At 36.2% G+C, this 26,796-nt stretch overlaps 1 protein-coding gene across 1 annotated transcript in view; it reads right to left on the bottom strand.

Moving 5' to 3' along the window:
• SLC5A12 (solute carrier family 5 member 12) overlaps nucleotides 1-25,519 on the bottom strand; it is a 63,437-nt gene extending 37,918 nt beyond the window's left edge. The window contains exons 1-6 of the mRNA XM_049780964.1: nucleotides 25,175-25,519; nucleotides 12,998-13,063; nucleotides 12,491-12,542; nucleotides 4,540-4,607; nucleotides 833-987; nucleotides 578-718 (exon numbers count right to left, since the gene is read on the bottom strand). Coding sequence (XP_049636921.1) covers nucleotides 578-718; nucleotides 833-987; nucleotides 4,540-4,607; nucleotides 12,491-12,542; nucleotides 12,998-13,063; nucleotides 25,175-25,513 — 821 coding nt within the window. The 5' untranslated portion in view covers nucleotides 25,514-25,519. The remainder of the gene's footprint in view (nucleotides 1-577; nucleotides 719-832; nucleotides 988-4,539; nucleotides 4,608-12,490; nucleotides 12,543-12,997; nucleotides 13,064-25,174) is intronic.
• Between the last annotated feature and the right edge of the window lie 1,277 nt (nucleotides 25,520-26,796).

Below are 26,796 nucleotides of genomic sequence, written 5' to 3' on the forward strand. Positions count from 1 at the left end.
ATGACTTGTAGGCTTGAACAAAAATTAACTATCTATGCCACTTCTCAAGTCCTTTGTGAGGGAGACTAAAAAGACAGGTGACTAGGAATCCTTGTGGGAGCTGGAGTAGCTAATATTCTGTTTTGACTTGACTCATTAATTTAATTTTTTCTTCTTTTTTGTCTCTGAATAATTTAGACGCATCAAAAAAAAGAAGGCAGTTGACTAGAGCAAATGTTCAAATATGTTGAAAAAGTCATTATGTCATAGAATTGCAAGAAATGTGTGCTCTTTGCCTCTGCATTGTCATCCACAGCACTTCATTTAATTTATAGATTAAATTAATTAATAATTAATAGAGGCAGCCTCTAACAGATCACATGTAGACAGATAAAAGGTCCAAAGTTTAGGTATGAACCTAAACTTCCTATCTGAAACAGGAATACAAATATTATGTTCAACTTAAATTATATAGGTTGAAAGGGTTAAATGAAACTTTTAATTTATCTTACACACACATCCACACTCTTTAGAAGGTATATAAAATTTATATAACAAGTATAAAACCACTATGGACTATTTTAATGTGATAACTTACAGTTTTGCATGTTTTTCTGTTTTGCAGGAGATACATCGCTGGATGGTTGACTGATTAACTCCATAGATCCCTAGCCATGTAAAAGTTCCTCCCACTGATATTGTCCAAAACGTGTGTCGTCTGAGGGGATCTACATCAAAGCTAAAAATGAAAAAAGTGATTAAATGAAGAAATTCCATTCAGACTTCAATATTGCATTAGGTGAGTGTGCATGCACTTAAATCTTCACAATTTTTAAAAGAACATAGAGCATACTCAAATATATTAAGTCGAGTTCCATTCATCGATTTTTCTAGTACACTATGAAATCCACCAACATGAGCTGTTCCTTGAATAAGAACTGTTAAGAAGCCCACAACCATGACAATCATCTGAAATGCATCTGTCCAGACAACTGCTTTTAATCCTCCCTGCAATGGAAAACAAATGGAAGTAAGTTCTTAAAATTCAAAGCTGTAGATATCCATTTTTCTAACCTTCTTGCTATGTGATTAAACATGCATTCATTCATTCATTAAGCATGAGCATCTAATTTTGTGTGTGCATCAGTTAATACAATAAACATGAAAATATAAAAAGAAATTTTTATTTCAACCTTATATTAATAATATATTGAGAGAAATGGACACCAAATAATAATATAATGTATTGATCTATAATACCTATAAGGTCACCTGAACACCAACTGGCAGTGAGCCACAAATACAGGTTTGGCCTCCTATAAGACTAGCTAAAATTTTATTTCCTTCCCTGATAACCATATGAAAAATGTTTGAAGTTGAATAGATATTTAAAGACATCTACACATTTGAAAATTAGGTGACAAAACCAGTTTACATTATGGCTAATTAAATAAAGATGATAAAAATTAAAAAGAACTGGGTAATCACCAAAGTCTGGTTAAAAGTTGAAGATTTTTTATAAAGTGGTCAAATACATGGTATTAAATCATTTTGAAAAAGTGACAGTAAATGGCTTGTAAAAGAAAGAACTATGAAGAAGCAGTAGATAGAGATAAAATTGTGTGTGAAACAACCAACATTTCAAGAAGAAGAATCTAAAATTATGATTCAGGCAGAGATAAGAGGCTAGATTGGCAATTTTCAATCTGGAATTTCTGTAGAGGGCACTTATAAACAAATTTAAAAAAATTGTTCTTCCCAAGGCAGTTTAAATAAAGTTATATTTGTACCGATTTTCAAGTTTTCAGTGTCTCTTGGAATTTCCTCCAAGTGATCCCAATGTACTATTTTAGTTGAGAACCCAGGGCCAAGAAGAAAAAAGAAAATAATAGAAAAACTGGAATAATCCAGGTTTAAAGCATCTTTAGAGAATGGGGGAGGTAGAATGAGCAAACTGAGAAAGATAAAATGAAGTGATATATTAAAATAAGTTTTTAAATTAATAAGCTTGATTATAATAAAAGAACTGATATTTTTAACTTTGAAAAATAAAATTATCATCTCTGGTTACTCCTCCGGAGTGTCAAGATCTGTGAAAAGCTGACAGATCTTCATTTTTATCTTGAGCAAAAAAAAGAAGAAACCAAGGCTGTCCCAACACTTCTTTTGCAATTAAAATTGATATGCTATTTAAAATATACCTCAAATCCCTGCCAAGGGCATTGTATTCATATATACTGTTCAAATCCTAATGAACAAATAGTCAATTCCTTACCTATCACCTCTTAAATAATAGAATCTTGTTTTCTTCTCAAGTGATTAAGGCACCTAAAATCAACTCTGATCATCAAAAAGCAAATGTCAAACACCTTAGTTCTCAGAAGCTATTATGCATTGTTATGTAAAACATGCATAAAATTGAATTGCAGCTAAATATTGATCAACCACTTGATCAATTAAAAAGCAATATAATGCTCTGAAAAATAACCCTATGTATAAAAATACACTGCCTATGCTCACATACCCTGCATTAACCTTGATTGTATAGTTTAACATGCATATATTGAATGTCTTGAGACATACTTCCTTATTCTTTTTAGTTTTGCACTATTTTATATTTGCTACTCATCAACTGTATTACCAAAGCACAGAAATAATTTAAATTATTAGATAAACATAATTAAAATAATTAAAAATAATAATTTAAAATATTAGAAAACAAATCAATGTTTTAATAATTAAAGTTTGTAGCCTGGCTCCAAGGAGGAGAGATAGAACAGGGAGGTGATAAGAAGCAGTTGAAAGGGTAGATTGATGCACAAAACTAATTTCAACTTCATTTTAAGAAGCTTATCCTGGAAACAATAAAAAAGGAAGAACAGAAGGTCTGTCAAGTGGCATAAAATGTAGGTATTGTAAGAATAATCAGAAATATGTATCAGGATGAAATGAAAACATTTAAGAAGTTGGAAAATTAAATAATCTTTGCTTATTTTGTTAATGAAGTATACAAATTTGCTTCTGACTTTTTATTTTTACTTATTTATATTAATACTTCTATGCTTTATTCTTATTTTATTTTGTTTAAATCAATTGAGGTTTTAATTCCACAAGTGTATTTGATCCTTTATATAAATATTTTTCTCAAAAAATTTTAAATAAGTCATACAATCATATGCAATTTCTTTATTTTCTATTTATTTATTCTAAAAATGATGTTCTTTATTTGTTTGTTTGTTTGTTTCTGGACCACACTCTGTAATGCTCAGGGGTTACTCCTAGCTATATGTTCAGAAATCACTCCTAGATCAGGGGACTATATGGGACACCAGGGGATCTAACCGAGGTCCGTCCTAGGTCAGTTGCGTGCAGGCAAATGCCCTACATGCTGAGCCACTGCTCTGGCCCCACTGATATATGATGTTCTTATGCATTCTTATTCAAATGTATTCTTACCTGTATTCTTGCTTGGTATTATCCCTCTAGAGAATATTTGCATCTTTTATATGTAGTAACTGAAATGTACCTTGCACTTCAATGCTCATAAATGATCCTATTAATTATTACTATGCTAATCTCAGGTTCAGTTACTCTCCATTGTTCTTGGTCCAAGACTCAGTAATCCAATTTCCTACCTCAGTCTAAATCCCCCATTCCCTTTTTTTTCACTTTTATTTTGGTCTTGTCTTTGGCTCACATCTTCTTTGGCTCACAACTTCTTACTACTAGCTTACTCCTAGCAATATGCTAAGAGATCACTGGTAGTGGCTTTGGGGTGGTCATTTGGGGTACCATAAATAAAATCCAAGTTGGACACATGTAAGGCAAGTGCCTTATCCACTGTATATAGATAGATGGTATCATATTTGATTAATTACTTAATTTTTTTCCTATAAAGAAAAAAAGTGTCTGGAAACCAATGTTATATTTGTAAAGTTATTATAATCCCCCTGTATAGTACCAATGATCCTGTTAAATAAATATCCCACTACAAGTTGTAACAAATAGTAGGTACTGAATGAAACAGTTTGTGAAGCTAGTTGCCAATAATAACCAGTTTACTTTCTTTATAACAACATATGTATAAATGTCAAGCATACATAAATAAGATACTAATGCAAGCTCAGGAATCCTGAAGTTTTTAAATACCAGCTAACTAGGATAACGGTTACATACATTTCATACTACCAGCAAATAGAGAATAAATTATAAATTGTATTTATGACTTACAATTACTGCTAATATATTTTGTCAAATATATCATATATGGTAAGCTATAATCTGATCAAAATATACTTATTTCATTTATTTTATTTCTAAATCTCTTTTATTCATGGTGTTCTTGAATGAGTTGAGTCCAAATCCTACCAGTGGTTGCAACAAAAATTTAAAAAAAATAGCAGCACATTCCTCAGGTGACATTGATTACTCATGCCTAAATACTTCTATGCAATTTGGTGGTAGCAGCTATTTCTGCTATCAATAGCTTCCCTGTAGGAAATTTTCACTTATTCATACTAGAAGAAAGTGACAAATTGTTTTTCATAGCGAGATACCTACCAGAGTGCAGTAGAATGTGCAAACAATTCCTGTTGCAAACACAGAGCCCCAGAGATCAAACCCAGTTACTATGAAAGAGAAAATATACATATTAAAATAATTTTCTTAGAAATTAGTTTTATGAAAAAACAATACATATTTATTTTGATATTATTCCTGCTAAGAAAATTAAAATCAAATTGCATTTTCTCTTACTAAATGCATTCACTTGTTAAAGTGTTTATTATACTAATATAACTCAATCTAGTCCATTAATTTTTTTGTATTCCAATATCCAAATTTTCTACAGAATCTGAACATTATAATTGTGCCAATTGTTTTTGTCATTATTATTCTTTTCTGAACAAAGAACTCTAAGCACTTTGATTTTGTTTTTATGATACAAATAGTAAAATACTTAAAAGTTACAGAGTAGGCAGAAATATTTTAGATTTGCTATTGAAACCACCTAATCATTTTCCAATAATTAATATTATTTTAATTGTTTGCATTTATTCTTTATTTAAACATCTTGATTACATATATGATTGTGATTAGGTTTTAGTTATGTAAAGAACACATCCTTCAGCAGTGCAACATTCCCACCACCAATGTCCCAAATCTCCCTACATTCCACCCCACCCCCACCTGTACTCCAGACAGGCTTTCCAGTTACCTCATTCATTCACATGATTATGGTAGTTCTCAGGGTAGTTATTTCAATAACTTCACTCACCACTCTTTGTGGTGAGCTTCATGAAGTCAGCTAGAAGTTCCATCCCTCCTCTCATTGTCTCTGAGGATTGTTGCAAAAATGAATTTTATTTTTCTTAAAACCCACAGATGAGTGAGAATATTCTGCGTCTCTCTCTCTCCATCCCTCTACTTATTTCACTCAGTATGATAGACTCCAGGTACATCCATGTATAGGAAAATTTTATGACTTCATCTCTCCTGATGGCTGCATAATATTCCATTGTGTATATGTACCACAGTTCCTATAGACATTCGTCTGTTGAAGGGCATCTTGGTTGTTTCCAGAGCCTGGCTATTGTGAATAGTGCTGCAGTAAATATAGGTGTGAGGAAGGGGTTTTTATATTGTATTCTTGTGTTCCTAGGGTATATCCCTAGGAGTGGAATAGCTGGGTCGAATGGGAGCTCAATTTCCAGTTTTGGGAGGAATCTCCGCATCGCTTTCCATAGAGGTTGGACTAGACGGCATTCCCACCAGCAGTGGATAAGAGTTCCTTTCTCTCCACATCCCCACCAGCACTGATTGTTCTCATACTTTGTGATGTGTGCCAATCTCTGTGGTATGAGATAGTATCTCATTGTTGTTTTGATTTGCATCTCCCTGATGATCAGTGATGAGGAGCATTTTTTCATGTGCCTATTGGCCATTTGTATTTCTTTTTTATCAAAGCGTCAGTTCATTTCTTATCCCCATTTTTTGATGGGATTAGATGTTTTTTTCTTGTAAAGTTCTGTCAGTGCCCTGTATATTTTGGGTATTAGCCCCTTATCTGATGGGTGTTGGGTGAATAGTTTCTCCCACATGGTGGATGGCACCTATATTCTGAGCACTATTTCTTTTGAGATGCAGAAGCTTTTCATATTAATGTATTCCCATATGTTGATCTCTGCTTCCACTTGTTTGGAAAGTGAGTTTCCTCCTTGAAGATGCCTTTAGTCTCAATGTCATGGAGTGTTTTACCCACGTGTTGTTCTGTATACCTTATGGTATCGGGTCTGATATCAAGGTCTTTAATCCATTTGGATTTTACATTCGTACATGATGTTAACTCGAGGTCTATGTTCGCGTTTTTGCAAGTGGCTTACCAGTTCTGCCAGCACCACTGTTGAAGAGGTTTTCCCTGCTCCACTTAGGATTTCTTGCTCCCTTGTCAAAAAGTAGGTGATTTTATGTCTGGGGAATATTGTCTGAGAACTCAAGCCCATTACACTGATCTGAGGGTCTGTCTTTATTCCAATACCATGCTGTTTTGATAACTATTACTTTGTAGTATAGTTTAAAGTTGTGGAAAGTAATGCCTCCCAATTTCCTTTTCCCTAGGAGTGCTTTAGCTATTCAAGGGTGTTTATTGTTCCAGATGAACTTCATAAGTGTTTGATCCACTTCTTTGAAGAATGTCATGGGTATCTTTAGAGAGATCGCATTAAATCTGTACAATGCTTTGGGGATTATTGCCATTTTAATTATGTTATTTCTGCCAATCCATGAGCAGGATATGTGTTTCCATTTCCGTGTGTCCTCTCTTATTTCTTGGAGCAGGGCTTTATAGATTTTATTGTATAGGTCCTTCATGTCTTTGGTCAAGTTGACTCCAAGATATTTGAGTTTGTGTGGCATTAATGTGAATGGGGTTGCCTTCTTGATGTCTATCTCTTCCCTATCATTATTGGTGTATAAAAAGGCCATTGATTTCTGTGTGCTAATTTTGTAGCCTGCCACCTTGCTATATGTGTATATGGTTTCTAGAAGCTTTATGGTAGAGTCTTTAGGGTTTTCTAAGTAGAGTATCATGTCATCTGCAAACAGTGAGAGCTTGACTTCTTCCTTTCCTATCTGTATTCCATTAATATCTTTTTCTTGGCTGATCTCTATAGCAAGCATTTCCAGTACTATGTTGAAGAGGAGTGGTGAGTGTGGACAGCCTTGTCTTGTACCAGAATTTAGAGGAAAGGCTTTTAGTTTTTCTCCATTGAGGATATTATTTGCCATTGGTTTGTGGTAGATGGCTTTAACTAGATTGAGAAAGGTTACTTCCATTCCCATCTTGTTGAGAGTTTTGATCAAGAATGTGTGTTGGACCTTATCAAATGCTTTCTCTGCATCTATTGATATGATCATGTGATTTTTATTTTCTTGTTGTTGATGTTGTGTATGATGTTGATAGGTTTACAGATGTTAAACCATCCTTGCATTCCTGGGATGAAACCTACTTGGTCATAGTGTATTATCTTCTTGATGATGCATTGGATCCTATTTGCCAGGATTTTGTTGAAGATTTTTGCATCTGCGTTCATCAGGGATATTGGTCTGTAATTTTCTTTTTTGGCAGCATCTCTGTCTGCTTTTGGTAACAAGGTGATGTTGGCTTCATAAAAGCTGTTTGACAGTGTTCCCATTTTTTTCTTTATTTAAACATCTTGATTACATATATGATTGTGATTAGGTTTCAGTCATGTAAAGAACACCCCCTTCACCAGTGCAACATTCCCACCACCAATGTCCCAAATCTCCCTACATCCCACCTCACACCCACCTGTACTCCAGACAGGCTTTCCAGTTCCCTCATTCATTCACATAATTATGATAGTTCTCTGTGTAGTTATTTATAAAACTGCACTCACCACTCTTTGTGGTGAGCTTCATGAAATGAGCTGGATGTTCCAGCCCTCCTCTCATTGTCTCTGAGGATTGTTGCAAAGATGAATTTTATTTTTCTTAAAACCCATAGATGAATGAGACTATTCTGCATCTCTCCCCCTCTGACTTATCACTCAGCATGATAGATTCCATGTACATCCATGTATAGGAAAATTTCATGACTTCATCTCTCCTGACAGCTGCATAATATTCCATTGTGTATATGTACCCCAGTTTCTTTAGCTATTCATCTGTTGAAGGGCATCTTGGCTGTTTCCAGAGCCTGGTTATTGTGAATAGTGCTGCAATAAATAGAGGTGTAAGGAAGGGGTTTTGTATTGTGTTCTTGTGTTCCTAGGGTATATCCCTAGGAGTGGAATAGCTGGGTATAATGGCAGCTCAATTTCCAGTTTTTGGAAAAATCTCCATATCACTTTCCATAGAGGTTGGACTAGACAGCATTCCCACCAGCAGTGGATAAGAGTTCCTTTCTCTCCACATCCCCACCAGCACTGATTTTCTCATTCTTTTTGATGTGCAACAATCTCTGTGGTGTGAGGTGGTATCTCCTTGTTGTTTTGATTTGTATCCCCTTGATAATCAATGATGAAGAGCATTTTTTCATGTGCCTATTGGCCATTTGTATTTCTTTTTTTATCAAAGTGTCTGTTTATTTCTTCTCCCCATTTTTTGATGGGATTAGATGTTTTTTTCTTGGAAGAGCCTCGTTAGGATTGCTAGTAGCTCCTCTTGAAATGTTTGAAAGAATTCATTATTACATACAGATGGGCCTGAGCTTTTCTTTTTGGGAAGATGTTTGATAACAGTTTTAATTTCCTCAATAGTGTTGGGGATGTTTAGATATGCTATATCCTCCTTACTTAACTGTGGAAGGTTATAAGTATCCCAGAATTTATCCATTTCTTCTAGGTTCTCATGTTTAGTAGCATAAAGTTTCTTAAAGTAGTCTCTGATTACCCTTTGGATCTCTGCAGTATCTATAGTGATCTCCCCTTCTCATTTCTAGTATGGGTTATCAGGTTTCTTTCTCTCTTTCTTTGTGAGTTTTGCCAATGATCTATCAATCTTGTTTATTTTTTCAAAGAACCAACTTCTGCTTTCATTGATCTTTCAGATTGTTTTTTGAGTTTCCACTTCATTGATTTCTGCTTTCAGTTTTGTTATTTCCTTCCGTCACCCTATTTTTGGTTCCTTTGGTTGGTCATTTTCTAATTTTATGAGCTGTGTCATTAAGTTATTCAGGTATGACCCTTCATCCTTCCTGATGTGTGCTTATAAAGCATAAATTTTACTCTTAGGACCGCTTTTACTGTGTCCCATAGATTCTGGCAGTTTGTGTCTTCATTTTCATTTGTTTCCAGGAAAGTTTTGATTTTCTTTTTGATTTCATCTCAGACCCACTGGTTGTTCAGTAGCAGGCTGTTTAATTTCCAATTGTTAAAGTTTTTATTCTGTGTGGCTTTGTAGTTCACATCTAATTTCAGAGCCTTGTGGTCAGCAAAGTTAGCCTGCAAGATTTCTATCCTCTTGTTTTTATGAAGGTATGTTTTATTTGTCAGCATGTGGCCTATCCTGGAAAATGACTCATGTACATTGGAGAAGAAAGTGTATCCAGTTTTTTGGGGGTGGAGTGTCCTATATATCTACTAGTCCTCTTTCTTCCATTACTCTTTTTCAGGGCTAGTATGTTTTTGTTGGGTTTCAGTCTGGTTGACCTATCAAGTGTTGACAGGGCCTTGTTGAGGTCCTGTTGTGTTATTATTGATGTCCTCTTTCAGATTTGTCAGTAATTGTATTAGATAATTTGCTGGTCTCTCATTGGGTGCATATATGTTTAATAGTCTGATCTCTTCCTGTTGCACATATCCCTTGATTAGTACATAGTGTCCATTTTTGTCCCTTACAATTTTTTTAGTATAAATTTGGTGTCATCAGATAGTAATATGGCCATCCCAACTTTTTTTTTTTTTTTTTTTTTTTTTTTTTTTTTTTTTTTTGGTTTTTGGGCCACACCCGTTTGATGCTCAGGGGTTACTCCTGGCTATGTGCTCAGAAATCGCCCCTGGCTTGGGGGGACCATATGGGACGCCGGGGGATCGAACCGCGGTCCGTTCCTTGGTAGCGCTTACAAGGCAGACACCTTATCTCTAGCGCCACCTTCCCGGCCCCCCATCCCAACTTTTTAAGGGTGTTGTTTGCTTGGATGATTTTTCTCCAGCCTTTGATTTTGAGTCTATGTTTGTTCTGATTATTCAGATGTGTTTCTTGTAGGCAGCAGAAGGTTAGATTCATCTTTTTGACCCATTTTGCTACTCTATGTCTTTTAATTGGTGAATTTACTCCATTGACATTGAGGGAGATGATTGTCATAGGATTTAATGTCATCTTTGTAGATAAATTTGTTGTGTTTTTTGGTCTCTCTTGTCTTAAAGTAGACCTTTCAGTTTTTCCTTTAAGGCTGGTTTTTCATCTGTAAAGTTTCTGAGCTGTTGTTTATCCATGAAGCTATGTATCCTTTATTCAAACCTGAACGTGAGTCAGGCTGGGTGCAGTATTCTCATTGAGGCATCCCTTTCATTCAGTCTTGTCACAATATCCCACCGCTGTCTTCTGGCCTTGAGAGTTTCTTGTTACATGTCTGCTGTCAGTCTTAGGGATGCTCCTTTTAATGTAATTTCCCTTTTTGATCTTGCTGCTTTCAGTATTCTATCTCTATCTGTGGGATTTGTCGTTGTAATGATGATGTGTCTTGGGTGTTTTTCTTTGGGTCTCTTTTAGCTGGTACTCTTCGGGCATGCAGGATTTGATTGCATGTAGTCTTTAACTCTGTGAGTATCTCTTTGATAATGTCTTTGACAGTTGATTCTTCCTGGAGATCTCCTACCTGGGTCTCTGGACTCCAATGATTCTTATGTTTTTTTCTTTTGAGTTTATCAAAGACTTCTATTTTCATCTTTTTACATTTCTTGAGTACTTTTTCCATTGCCTGATCATTTGTCTTAAGGTTCTTTTCAAGTTTCTTCTGCTGTGTTGAGTTTTTCTGAGTCTCATATTCCAGCACGTCAATTCTGTCCTCAACTGCTGTTACTCTGTTGGCGAGGCCATCCACTGAGTTTTTCAGTTCAGCTACCATGTTTTTCAGATCTGTTATTTCAGTTTGGAGTTTTCTAATTTCTGTCTTTGTTTCTGTTTAGATCGATCTATGCTTTCTTTGAGTTCTACAAACATCTTCCATATTTCTATTCTAAACTGCTTATCCGAGAGGTTAATTAGATGGTTGGGATTTTTTAAGTCATCCAAGCTATCATCTTTATTCTCTGTGCATGGTGTTTGCCTGCGAGGTTTCCCCATTGTCACTCTTGTAGTGTGATTTTTTTTCTGCGTGCTTTGGTGGGGTTCATTGGTTAGAAAGAGTGCGTGGTCGCGAAGTGAAGTGGAGCGGCCATGTTCTTCTGGAGCCTCTGGGAGAGCTATTTTTCTGGGCCCTTTCCGGCCCACTTTCAAGAGGTTGCAGAGATAGGACAGTGGAAAAACACTCACAAGCAACACTCACAGTTGGGAATCACTGGCCGTGCATAGATTTTCCCAGCCTGATGACACAAACAGGGGACCTTCCTTTCTGCAGAATACTGCAGATAGTGGTTTTCATGGTCAGACACAGTTCCTTGGCACTCCAGCCCTTGGATGAGCCTCTGGGAGAGCTATTTTTCTGGGCCCTTTTCAGCCCACTCCCAAGAGGTTTCAGAGACAAGACAGTGGAAAAACACAGGCAACACTCACAGTCGGGAATCCAATTAATATTATTAATACATATGCATTTAGCATGATTAAAATTAAATGCTGGAGAATTTCAATATTATAAGTAGCACTATAAAATATAATGCTCTTAAGGGTTTCCTCTCCTTTTTGTTTTTAGGATTCCATCCTTCCTAGATGATCAAGTATCAATCATACAGATTTTATTACAAGCTCCTTTGGTCATTGTACTCAGATTATCTATTATATGGTATCACTTAAATGTAATAAGATGTCATGTATCTTGCCAAAACGACACCTTTTCAGTGGCTAAATAAAAAGCAAAGTGTGTGTTTGGACTATATGGGCAAAATCACTTACGTATCTTTCAATGTTCTATTATTATTGTTTTGTTATTACTATTTTGATGGTATCTCGAACAATTGTCAGGGGCAGGTGGTTTTCTCTGGACATATTTGGCCAAATTGACCAAGAAATACAATTGACCACCAATACAATAACTCAATGATGATGCAGCATGCAAGTCATACCAACCAGCTCTACTTGGGGTCATGAGGACCATATATTGCAGGTAATCAAATTCAGATCAAACTTATAAGCTTCATGAAAGCAAGTGATTCCATCCATCTTCATTTTATCAATGAACTTTTCATTGTAAAGTAAAGTTATATTGGGACTTTTTTGGCAAGTCAGAGTCACTTGACCAGTTTTAAGTCCACAACAAGATGTTCTTGAATATTTCTCAAAATGAGAATCAGACATAAAGCTGATAGGAGGCACCCAGAGAGTTTCTACAGCTCACCTTGATTGAGAGCAAGAGCTGGAGCATAAACAACCACTCCTGTGTAGAGAATCTGGTAGAAAAACATAAATTAGATGATCAGTAAGTATAGTGAAATTAAAAGTAAATCCACATGAAATTTTCTTATTTTACCCAGAAAAATTCTTAAAATATGTCTCCTTCAACTATCTTTCTAAATTCTTTATCCCAATCCTCTCTAATGTTAACATCATTGACTATTGTAACTCTTTTGCAGATGGCGTTTATAAGTAACATATGAAAGTAAAGAATTGGACTTCTAAGTTTGCCAAGAATTTGAATATTTTACAGCTAAATTTGGCACAAATATGAAGCATACAAAAATCAGCTTTACATTAGTTTTTGATACAGATTGTCTTTTTATAGCCACTCACTTCGACATATCACAGTGACACAAATATGTTTCTGCATTTTCTAAAATATGAATTTCAGAATAGATAATAAAATAAAAAAGAGTACTTGTCAGCTCAAATCTGTATTTCCACTTACCGTCTGCATAATATAGATGATTGTTGCTGCATAACGAACTGGTTTGTTAAATCGTAGCTGTAAGTACTAGAAAGAGCATAAAGAAATATGTTAAGAGTGAATTTCACAGGATAGCTGCTTTTTTTGCTAAGAATTCCTCCTGGTTTAGAGCTTGAATTGATAATGTTATTTGATAATATGTTATACTGAAGATAATTGAAAAATATAGGTGATTTAAATTAAATTATATGTGAAATCTTAGTTCTAGTTCAAGCATCTTATACATGTTTGAAAAGATAAATGGGGCTTGATCAAATACAATAGAATTTCTATCTAGGTGATTTTCTACTAAATATACTAATTTTTAAAAATTATTTTTAAAGATGATAAAAACCAGTTTAAGAAAAGAAAGGGGAAAAGAAAGTAAAGCATAAAAATAATTCAAAAAATCAACCCCCTGCAAAAAAAAAAAAAAAAAAAAAAACAAAACCAAAACCAAAACCAAAACCAAAACAAACAAACAGATTCTCACTCATCTTTGGGTTTTAAGAAAAATAAAAGTTTTTTTTTGTAACAATCCTCAGAGGCAATGAGAAGAGGACTGGAACACCAGTACACTCCATGAAGCTCACCACAAAGAGTGGTGAGTACAGCTATAGAAATAACTACACAGAGAACTACCATAATCAAGTGAATGAATGAGGGAACTGGAAAGCCTGTCTGGAGTACAGGTGGGGGTGGGGTGGGATGGAGGGAGATTTGGGACATTGGTGGTGGAATGTTGCACTGGTGAAGGGGGGTATTCTTTACATGACTGAAACCTAATCACAATCATTTATGTAATAAGATATTCAAATAAAGATAAAAAAATTTTAAAAAAATAGAAATTTCAAAAAAAAAATTAATCTTGAAAAGCACCATAGCAATAAAGAACAACCAAACACTTACCACAGTCCTGAAATAAAGACAAAGCAAAGTATAGGGGGAAAAAAAGCCAAAGAAAAGAAAAAAAAAAAACAAGCAACAACAATTACAAAAATTTTTTAAATTTAATTTGTGCTATTTTATTTGCATAGGCACAGTAAAAATTGGAGAGATTAGAAAGGGAATTCCCCTAGCCTAAGATATATAGGGTTTCTCCATTCTTGAAGTATACAATCATGGGTATCAGTACAGGCTCCATATATACTCTTTCACTCTCCCCTAGGTCCTTTTGTGATGTCTGGAAGTTTTCCGCTTCATCCTGGGCAATAAAGTCAGGCCTCTATAGCTAGTGATCTTATTAGTTGCACATGTCATAGGATGAATCCTAGGATAGAGTCTTTATAGTTCCAAAAGTTCTGTTCCATCACAGTTGTTTTAATCAGTCTTGAATTTTTGTCTCCCCATTTTTTCTTTTTTTTTTCTTTTTCTTACCTTCAAACAGATCCCCATAACTTTAACCATATTGTTCTGCCTTACAAATTTAGGGGGAAATAATGGAGTACACCAAGACCAAATAGTCATATAAATATTGAGTAGAAATAAAAAATGATCAGACTTAAACACCAAATCCAAAGCTAACTACAACAGAATTGATACCCAATCTACAAAAGCTAGACACAGAAGGGACCACTTATAGTAGCAGCCTGGGGGGCAAAGGAGTGGTGATATGGGATGCATGCAGGAAACAGGGGTGAAGGGAGGACAACATTGGTGGTGGAAATGCCCCTGATTCAATGTCACTATGTACTTAAAATACTACTGTGAATGATTTGAATTCCACTTTGGTCAAAATAAAAATTATTAATAAAAAACAAAGGCAGGTATTGTCTAAAAAATATTTTATTACTTTTTTTTTCTTATTTTCTTGTTTCTAATTTTAGTTATTTTTCTTTTCTTTTACTTTACTCACATCATCTTCCCTTTCTCCCTCCTTCCCTCTTCCTTCCCATTTCTTCTCAATTCACCTCCCCTTTCCTCCTCTTCCCTTCTATTTCTTTTTGTTTCCCTTTTTCTTTTCTTTTCTTTTTTCTTTTCTTTTCTCTTTTCTCTTTTGTCCTTTTCTTCCCTTCCCTTCCCTTTCCTTTCCTTTCTGTTTTTCTTTTATTTTATATTCTTTTCTTTTCTTCTTTCCCTTCTCTTTCCTTTTTTTCTTTTTCGTTTCTTTTTTTCTTCTTTTTCCTTCCTTCCTTCCTTCCTTCCTCTCTCCATCCTTCCCTGTCTCTCCTTAAATATAGAAAGATTCAAAGTAAGACCAATAGAATAACAATCATTCTTTCTTACTGGACTGCATTTAAGTCAAGTAATAGATTCGTGTTATTACCACCATATATGATTGCAATATTAAGAAATTTATTTTGTGCTGGTAAGTCAAACAGAAGCAGATAGATAATTTATGTGAAAATAAATATTTTTGTTTGTTTGTTTGTTTGTTTTGGGGTATTTGGAGGCCACATCTGGATGATCAGGGGTTATTCCTGGCTCTGCACTCAGTAATTATTTCTGACAGGCTTGGGAGACAATACAGAATACTGGGGATCAAACTCAGGTCAGTCACATGCAAAGCATGTGCTATCACTCTAGCCCCTAATGACCAATTTTATCTCCATTAAAAGTTTCCCAAGTAACTAGATGTATATGGTTTGTATGTACTTATTTCTTTAACAAATTCTAATAAACAGATATTTTCATTTTACAGGTGATAAAATTAAGACTGAGAAAGCTGTTTGATTTTCCCAAGGTCACAGTATTAATAATGCTAGGACCAGAATAGAGACTCAATTCTGATAAACATAATTCTAAGGATATAACATTTTCACTATAAATTGTTGCTTGTTTCTCTTATAAAATATTTTAAACCCATAAAATTTTGCTTTTTTTCTCATGAGATATTATCAAGTTCCATATAATTAGTATTTTTCAAATGAGAAAGGAAATTCCTAGAGAGTCACACTATTTTATACAAGTATCAAATAACAAGTTTAAGCATAAAAATCACAAAGTAATTGTACACTTATATGTTGGATATGTGGATCTTGGATCTTAGTGTATCTTACACGTTTCAAGTTACACCCTTCCTTTCCACCATTTCCAGCAGTATCTCCAAATTCTTTGAGAACCAAATTTTCCCAGAAATATATAAAAAAATTTCTCTGACTAGAAAGATAATTAGGCTGGTTAAGCGTTTTACTTGTAAATGATCAGAATGATTCATTCCTTGACACCATTTGGTTTCCAAAGTTCTAACAGGAGTGTTTCCTGAGTGCAAAATTTAAAATAAGCCCTGAATGCAGATTAATTGTTTCTCCCAAACATTCTTTGTGAAACATACACTCTAAAACTACAACTTTATGCATACTTTTCTCCTGGCAATAATCAGAGTTTACTATTGTTTTAGGGCTCACTCATAGAAGGCTCTGAAGACCATATGGGTGCTAAGGATTAAACCCTGGTCACATGTAAAATAAGAGCTCTACCCACTTTACTATCATTCTGGTCGCCTTCTCTCTTCCATCACTTTTATCTCTCATCTTTCACCACTTCCCCCATTGGTCTCCAAATACACTTTTATTTTTGCTGCTCTCCAGATATGACAATCACATTCTCCATTTAGGGTCTTTGCATCTGTGACTCATTCACTCTGGGATGTTCCCTTATATTGTAGAAGTCCTTGCTTACTACAACAGCCATATTAATATTGAAGAAAATTAAACAACTATACAACAATTATCATTTTTCTCCTCCCAAACAAGTTTTACCAATCCTATAAACCTTTTCAAATTGTACTTAAAGAGTCAGGACAATAGAATGATTTTGTGAAAATACAGTGATTTATATGATCTCACTTTAGATTGCATACATTGAAAAAACAGCCCATTTATAAAGTGGGTGGTGCTAAGCAAGCCACTAACTCCAAGTGCCTCAATTTTCTAGCTAATAAATGCAATAAGAATAACTAATTACCTAAAATAGTATTTTTTTTTGTTTTTTTCAGCCACACCCAGTGATGCTCAGGGTTTGGTTATTCCTTACTATGTATTCAGAAATCGCTCCTGGCTTGGGGGGCCATATGGGACTCTGGGGATTGAACCATAGTCTGTCCTAAGCTAACGCACACAAGGCAGACACCTTACCGCTTGTACCACCACTCCGGCCCCATAAAATAGTATTTTAAGGCTACTGAAAAGGGGAAATACATATAATACATCCATACCAAGACACTCATAAATATCGTGAATGTTTGTATTGCTAGTAACTACTATAGTATATTTACTATATTTCTCTAAGTCAAAAAAGCTCTACGAGAACAGGGAAACTATAATAGATAATTAATGAAACATTAATTGAAAAGAGTTAGTTTAAAAATGATTTTGACCAAATATGAAGTTGTTCTGATAAAGGGAGAGACGTGGCAAAAGCTGGCTCCCTGTGTGTGAAACCAGGCGGGGAAAATCCGCGAAAGTACATCGGCCCAGTGGGGCTCAGCTGTGAAAGACTGTGAGTGTGACCTGTCTATGTCTGTCTACTGTCCTCTTGCGTGAAACTCTTGCGAGTGGGGCAAAAAGAGCCTCCAGAAACCTGGCTCGCCCAGACGCCATTTTCAGGGAGGGACTTCAGAGCATAAAAACCGGCTAACCTTTGCAAAAGCTGGCTCCCTGTGTGTGACACCAGGCGGGGAAAATCCGCGAAAGTACACCGGCCCAGTGGGGCTCAGCTGTGAAAGACTGTGAGTGTGACCTGTCTGTCTGTCTACTGTCCTCTTGCGTGAAACTCTTGCGAGTGGGGCAAAAAGAGCCTCCAGAAACCTCGCTCGCCCAGACGCCATTTTCAGGGAGGGACTTCAGAGCATAAAAACCGGCTAACCTTTGCAAAAGCTGGCTCCCTGTGTGTGACACCAGGCGGGGAAAATCCGCGAAAGTACACCGGCCCAGTGGGGCTCAGCTGTGAAAGACTGTGAGTGTGACCTGTCTATGTCTGTCTACTGTCCTCTTGCGTGAAACTCTTGCGAGTGGGGCAAAAAGAGGCTCAGAGGAGCACGGCCACTCCGCTTCGCTACGCGGCCGTGCACTCTTTCTAAGGAAAGAACTCCATTGCAACAAGAAGGAAAAATCACACTAAGAACAGCACTATATCACAGAAGCAAACATTTCTCTCTGGACTGTCTTCTCTGTTGCATGCTCGGGCCTAAGATTTGACCCAGTGTGAGGCTTCATCCACGGAGGACTCCCCTCCCTTAGAGGCAAGTCAGCCCATCCAGAAAGGGAGGAGCCAGAGGAGTGTGCTGCCTACATCATATAGACAATGAATACCACCACAACACGTAGAAAAACCCACAATACAAGTGTGACAATGGGGAAACAACGCAGGCCAGCATCAGACATAGAGAATGAAGATGACAATTCTGAGGACCAGATAATGACTGAACAACTAATCAACCTCTCAGATAAGGACTTTAGACTAGCAATATGGAAGGTGCTCAACAGACTCCAAGAAACCATGGATCGAGTTGAACAGAACACTAATAAGAACCAAGAAAATATGAAGGCAGAAATGACAAAACTCCAAACTGAAATAACATGTCAACTAACAGGACTGAAAAAGTCAGTAAACGAAGTGAATGACAAAATGGATAAGCTCTGGGACAGGGTATCAGAAGCTGAGAATAGACTTGGTGCTGTGGAAGATGAGATACATAACAATTCCATACAGCAGGAGAGATTGGACAAAAAACTTAAAGCAAATGAGCAGACAATGGAAAAATTAGTCAAAGAATGGGAACAGACGAAAATAGAAGTCTATGATAAGATCAACAGAAACAACTTAAGAATCATTGGAGTCCCAGAGACCCAGGAAGAAAATTTCCAGGAAGAATCAATGGTCAAGAACATCATTAAAGAGAAACTTCCAGAGCTAAAGAATATATGTGATCAAATCCTGCATGCCCGAAGAGTACCAACCAAAAGAGACCCCAGAAAAACCACCCCAAGACACATCCTAGTCACAATGACAAATTCCACAGATAGAGACAGAATTCTGAAAACAGCAAGATCAAAAGGGGAAATCATGTTCAAGCAAGCTTCCCTGAGATTTACAGCAGACCTGTCACCAGAAACACTCAATGCCAGAAAGCAGTGGTGGGATATTGTGACAAGACTGAATGAAATGAATGCTTCACCTAGAATACTGTACCCAGCAAAACTCACTTTCCGGTTTGATGGAAGAATACATGGTTTCACAGACAAAAAACAGCTCAGAAACTTCACAGACACAAAACCAGTCTTAAGAGAAAAACTGAAAGACCTAATCTAAGACAAGACTACCCAAAAGACACACCAAATTTTGAAATAAAGATGGCGTTAAATCCCAGGACAATTCTTTCTCTCAACGTCAATGGACTAAATGCACCAGTTAAGAGACACAGAGTGGCTAAATGGATCAAAAAACTCAATCCAACCTTCTGCTGCCTACAAGAAACGCACCTGAATAGTCAGAACAAACATAGACTCAAAATAAAAGGCTGGAGAAAAGTTATCCAAGCAAACAACACCCATAAAAAAGCTGGAGTGGCCATACTAATATCAGATAATGCAAACTTTATACTCAGGAAGGTTGTAAGGGACAAAGACGGACATTTTATATTAATCAAGGGGTACGTAGAGCAGGAAGAATTCACTCTCCTAAACATATATGCACCGAATGAGGGGCCAGCAAAATATTTAATACAACTGTTGACAAATCTGAAAAATAATATCAACAACAACACAATAATTGTGGGGGAGCTTAACACGGCTTTGTCAACACTGGACAGGTCAACCAGACTGAAACCCAACAAGAATATACTAGACCTGAGGAGAGAAATGGAAGAAAGAGGCCTAGTGGATATATATAGGACACTCCATCCCCAGAAACCTGGATACACATTCTTCTCCAATGTACATGGGACATTCTCCAGGATAGACTACATGCTGGCACATAAAACATACCTCCATAAGATCAAGAGGATAGAAATTTTGCAGGCTACCTTCGCTGACCACAAGGCTCTGAAATTATTTGTGAACTCCAAAGGGACTCAGAAGAAACAATTTAACACCTGGAAGTTAAACAGCCTCATGCTCAATAACCAGTGGGTCCGAGATGAAATCAAGGAGGAAATCAAAAGGTTCCTGGAAACAAATGACAATAAAGACACAAACTCTCAGAACTTATGGGACACAGCAAAAGCAGTACTGAGAGGAAAATTTATAGCTTTGCAAGCACACATCAGGAAGGAAGAAGGAGCTTACCTGAGTAGCTTAATGACACAGCTAATAGAACTAGAAAATGCTCAACAAAAGGACCCAAGAATAGGAAGACAGAAGGAAATAACAAAGCTGAGAGCAGAAATCAACGAAGTGGAAACTCAAAAAACAATCCGAAAGATCAACGAAAGCAGAAGTTGGTTCTTTGAAAAAATAAACAAGATTGATAGACCACTGGCAAACCTAACAAAGAAAGAGAGAGAGAGAAACTTGATAACTCGTATCAGGAATGAAAAAGGAGAGATCACTACTGATATGACAGAGATTCAAAGGGTAATCAGAAACTACTTTGAAAAACTCTACGCCACTAAAAATGAGAACCTGGAAGAAATGGATAAATTCTTGGACTCTTATAATCTTCCACGGTTGAAGGAAGAGGATGTAGCATATCTAAACACCCCCATCACCATTGATGAAATTAAAACAGTAATCAAATGTCTGCCGAAAAACAAAAGCCCAGGTCCAGATGGATTCACTAATGAATTCTATCAAACTTTCCAAGAGGAACTACTGCCAATCTTGGCAAGACTCTTTCATGAAATTGAACAAACAGAAACACTTCCAAATAGCTTTTATGAAGCCAACATCACCTTGATACCTAAACCAGACAGAGACGCTACCAAAAAAGAAAATTACAGACCAATATCACTGATGAATGCAGATGCAAAGATCCTCAACAAAATCCTGGCAAATAGGATTCAATGCCTCGTTAAGAAGATCATCCACTACGATCAAGTAGGTTTCATCCCAGGAATGCAAGGCTGGTTTAACATCCGTAAATCTATCAACATAATACACAACATCAATAACAAGAAAAATAAAAACCACATGATCATATCAATAGATGCAGAGAAAGCATTTGATAAGGTCCAACACCCATTCTTGATCAAAACTCTCAGCAAGATGGGAATGGAGGGAACCTTTCTCAATATAGTGAAGGCCATCTACCACAAGCCAGTGGCAAATATTATCCTCAATGGAGAAAAACTGAAAGCCTTCCCTCTAAATTCTGGCACAAGACAAGGCTCTCCTCTCTCACCACTCCTATTCAACATAGCACTGGAAGTACTTGCTATAGCGATTAGGCAAGAAAAGGATATCAAGGGAATCCAGATAGGAAAGGAAGAAGTCAAGCTCTCACTGTTTGCAGGTGACATGATACTCTACTTAGAAAACCCTAAAGACTCTATCAAAAAGCTTCTAGAAACAATAGACTCATATAGCAAGGTGGCAGGCTACAAAATTAACACACAAAAATCAATGGCCTTTCTATATACCAATAGTAATAAGGATGAAATGGACATTAAGAAAACAACCCCATTCACAATAGTACCACACAAACTCAAATATCTTGGAATCAACTTGACTAAATATGTGAAGGACCTATACAAAGAAAACTATAAAACTCTGCTCCAAGAAATAAGAGAGGACACACGGAAATGGAAACACATACCCTGCTCATGGATTGGCAGGATTAACATCATCAAAATGGCAATACTCCCCAAGGCATTATACAGATTTAATGCCATCCCTCTAAAGATACCCATGACATTCTTCAAAGAAGTGGATCAGACACTTTTGAAATTCATTTGGAACAATAAACACCCTCGAATAGCTAAAGCAATCATTGGGAAAAAGAATATGGGAGGAATTACTTTTCCCAACTTTAAACTGTACTACAAAGCAACAGTTATCAAAACAGCATGGTATTGGAATAAGGATAGGTCCTCAGATCAGTGGAATAGGCTTGAATACTCAGAAAATGTTCCCCAGAGATACAACCATCTAATTTTTGATAAAGGAGCAGGAAATCCTAAATGGAGCAGGGAAAGCCTCTTCAACAAGTGGTGTTGGCACAATTGGATAGCCACTTGCAAAAAATTAAACTTAGACCCCCAGCTAACATCATGTACAAAGGTAAAATCCAAATGGATTAAAGACCTCGATATCAGCCCCAAAACCATAAGATATATAGAACAGCACATAGGCAAAACACTCCAGGACATTACAGGCATCTTCAAGGAGGAAACTGCACTCTCCGAGCAAGTGAAAGCAGAGATTAACAGATGGGAATATATTAAGCTGAGAAGCTTCTGCACCTCAAAGGAAATAGTGCCCAGGATACAAGAGCCACCCACTGAGTGGGAGAAACTATTCACCCAATACCCATCAGATAAGGGGCTAATCTCCAAAATATACAAGGCACTGACAGAACTTTACAAGAAAAAAACATCTAACCCCATCAAAAAATGGGGAGAAGAAATGAACAGACACTTTGACAAAGAAGAAATACACATGGCCAAAAGACACATGAAAAAATGTTCCACATCACTAATCATCAGGGAGATGCAAATCAAAACAACGATGAGATACCACCTCACACCCCAGAGAATGGCACACATCACAAAGAATGAGAATAAACAGTGTTGGCGGGGATGTGGGGAGAAAGGAACTCTTATCCACTGCTGGTGGGAATGCTGTCTAGTTCAACCTTTATGGAAAGCGATATGGAGATTCCTCCAAAAACTGGAAATCGAGCTCCCATACGATCCAGCTATACCACTCCTAGGAATATACCCTAGGAACACAAAAATACAATACAAAAACCCCTTCCTTACACCTATATTCATTGCAGCTCTATTTACCATAGCAAGACTCTGGAAACAACCAAGATGCCCTTCAACAGACGAATGGCTAAAGAAACTGTGGTACATATACACAATGGAATATTATGCAGCTGTCAGGAGAGATGAAGTCATGAAATTTTCCTATACATGGATGTACATGGAATCTATTATGCTGAGTGAAATAAGTCAGAGAGAGAGAGAAAAACGCAGAATGGTCTCACTCATCTATGGGTTTTAAGAAAAATGAAAGACACCCTTGTAATAATAATTTTCAGACACAAAAGAGAAAAGAGCTGGAAGTTCCAGCTCACCTCAGGAAGCTCACCACAAAGAGTGATGAGTTTAGTTAGAGAAATAACTACATTTTGAACTGTCCTAATATTGAGAATGTATGAGGGAAATGTTGAGCCTGTTTAGGGTACAGGCAGGGGTTGGGTGGGGAGGAGGGAGATTTGGGACTTGGGTGATGGGAATGTTGCACTGGTGATGGGTGGTGTTCCTTTTATGACTGAAACCCAAACACAATCATGTATGTAATCAAGGTGTTTAAATAAAAAAAAATTAAAAAAAAAAAAAGAAAAAAAATGATTTTGACCAAGATATAGTATATGATATAATATAAACATAAAAGTAGTTTTAAAATATAAATATATAACATATGTATATGTAAAATAAATATATAATATGTTTATATATAAAATATACTCATAAACTATAAAATATATAATATTACAGTAATTCAAAGACAATATAGATGATGACCAAGAGGACTGGTCCATAGTTAGAAGTTTGCCACAAATATGGGGGTGCAGTAGAGAAGGCATTACTATGACAGTGAGAGTTAGAAATCATCACTTTGAACAAGATGCTGAAAAGGATATAAAGTGATATGCATGATACCCCTTCAGAAATACTACTGCAAACCACAGTGCCTAAAAGCAAGAGAGAAAAAGAAAGAGAAAAAAAATAGAGGGAGACAGAAAAGAAAAATTATCTGACATTTTAATGATGTTACGGGGGTGGGGGGAACTAGGACATTAATGTTGGAAAATGCACATGTGCAAAGAGATGGGTGAAAAATATTGTATGACTGAAACTCAATCATAAAAAATTTGTAACTGTATATATCATGATGATTCAATTCAAAAATTATATAAATAGTTGACAGTTGAAAATAATTTTACACCTTCGGAAACTTTAAAATTAATTCACTTAACTAAACCTTCACAAAATATAGTTATTGTTGCCTATGTAAGTTTGAGTTGATAAATGCTGCCAAAGTTTCAGTTCATAATAAACAATAGTACAATAAATTTATCTCACACTTTCTTACTTCAATGTATCCCTAATCACACTCCCTGCTCTTTTTCTCTAGGCCTCAATTTGTCTTATTCTCTCTCTCTCTGTCTCTCTCTCTCTTAGGTAATTCTTTTAAAAATGCCAACACCTTAGCAAATACATTTTGATTAAATGAAAATACCTAAACTTTATTAATATTTCTATAAATACTCCAAGAATAAAATTAATTTCCATACATGTCTATTATGTGTATATATATTATTAGATATAAGTATGCTTTCAATCCTTTAATTTTGAAGTTATTTTCTCAAATACTAGCTCTCATAAAGCATATTCACGATTGCTTTTAGTTTATATGGAAGGGTAAGGGATATTGACAGTAGATAGCTGACTTGCTTGTATTTTTGTTTGTTTTTCCACAAATGGTAGTTCTTGGAATTTATTCCTGAATCTATACTCAGGAATTACTCCAAGCAAGAGTTTAGGGGACTATAATCTGGTACCAGGATTGAACAAAGATCAGCAATTTTCAAGAAAAGCATTTTACCTGTTGTACATTCTTAAATTCCAATACTTAGAACATGAATATAGTAGATTAGAGGTTTTAATTTTTTTGAAAGTGATAATTTGGCAAAATAATTTTTAAAGCCTGGAGTATTAATATTTTAAAGTCAGGAATAACCCCTGAGTGCCGCAGAGTGTGATCCAAAAACCAATAAAAAATAAAATTTAGATATAGGACTCAGAGCAATAATAGTACAATGGGTACAGAACCTACCTTGCACTCAGCTGATTTGAGTTCTAATCCTGATATCCTTTATGGTCCTGCCATGCCACTAAGAATGATCCTAGTACAGATCTTGAGTACAGATCCAAGAGCAAGTCCTAAATATCATTAGGTGTGTCCCAAAAATACATAAATAAACTTGTTCAAGAAGAGAGAAAAATGAAACACTTTCCAAATTAAAAAAGTAAGAGTGTGGTTGTCTTACCTCATAAGTGCTGGTGATGCCAGATCTGTAGAACACAGGAAGAAAGAGCTCTGATGTGAAGATGATGACAAATGTGTAGGCAATAAAGAAGAGCAGAAAGGATGCTCCAAAGCGGTAGACTTCAGAAGGGGCCCCCAATACAGTGACAGCAGACATGAAGCTGGCTGTTAGAGACAGTGCTACAGGGCCAAAGTTCATTTGTCTTCCCCCAACTAGAAACTCCCGGGAAGATGCTTTTTTTCTCTCCTTAATAGCGAAGAATACCCCAATTCCAGAAGAAATAATAAAAAGGGCTGCAAAAACGACATAATCCCAAACTGCAAAATTCTTCACCTCCATGATGGAAAGTATTGCACCAGTGAGAGTCTTTCAACCAGATTTCAAGGAAATGTTACTTCCCACAATTTAGATTAGGATAGCCAATATCTTGCCAAGAATGAGGACAATGAAGAGAATGATAACCATGGGCCCTTGTGCATATCTTCAGACAACAATTTGTACCAGAGAGAATTGCAAAAGTTGATTTCAAAGAAATACCTGGGAGTCAGGTTGGTACCAACAGTTAAAAACTTGGAATCTGACCCTAACCCAGACCTCTCTGTTTCTCTAGTATGCCACTAAGAAAGAATTCAGATGTGTTCTGAAATCCAGATCAATGTGGGGTAGAATGGGCTTGCCAGATAATGCACTCTTTTATCTAGTAGATTTTTTTAATTATGGTTAAACATTATTGAGAAGCATAGATGTGACACAAGTTGACCATCTCAGCATTATTAATTAGTGAAATGCAATCTGCAGAGTGCAAACACAGCCCTTAGTGCTGTCTTTCTCCAAGTAAGGTGTTTGGAGAAAGTGTGCACTTGTAAACTTAAGGAAGCACAGAACTAGAATCAGGAGACCTTTCCTCATGTGAACTGGACCATGAGCTATGCTACTGTATGTTGACAAATCACTGAACTTATTTAAAATTTAAAGAACAAAAGAAAAATGAGACCTTATGGGTTTGCTAAGAATATAGTTTTTGTTTTGTTTTGTTTTGTATTGTTTTACAAATGAACTAATTTTCTTTTTCCTTATTAGGACAATAAATTAACGAAATATCTGGGCTAAAGCGGTGGCACAAGCGGTAAGGCATCTACCTCGGGAGTGCTAGCCTAAGACAGACTGTGGTTTGACCTCCGAAGTCTCATATCGTCCTCCAAGCCAGAAGGAATTTCTGAGCACATAGTCAGGAGTAACCCCTGAGGCATCACGAGATGTGGCCCAAAAACCTAAATATATAGATAAGTAGGTAGGTAGGTAGGTAGGTAGGTAGGTAGGTAGGTAGGTAGGTAGGCAGGCAGGCAGGCAGACAGACAGACAGACAGACAGACAGACAGACAGACAGACAGACAGACAGACAGATAGATGATAGATAGATAGATAGATAGATAGATAGATAGATAGATAGATAGATAGAGATAGATAGATATCTAGTTTTGTGCTTCTAGTAGAGCACTGATATTTTTACTCTTTCTGAATTTTAAGTCTCCAGAATAGATTTATTAAAAAAAAATTGAGAAATTTGTTTGCACTTCTCCGTTTTATTGTTTCTGTTTCTCCTTTGGACCAATTGCAACATA

Source organism: Suncus etruscus, chromosome 9 (assembly GCF_024139225.1).
Source record: "Suncus etruscus isolate mSunEtr1 chromosome 9, mSunEtr1.pri.cur, whole genome shotgun sequence".
Classification (NCBI taxonomy): domain Eukaryota; kingdom Metazoa; phylum Chordata; class Mammalia; order Eulipotyphla; family Soricidae; genus Suncus; species Suncus etruscus.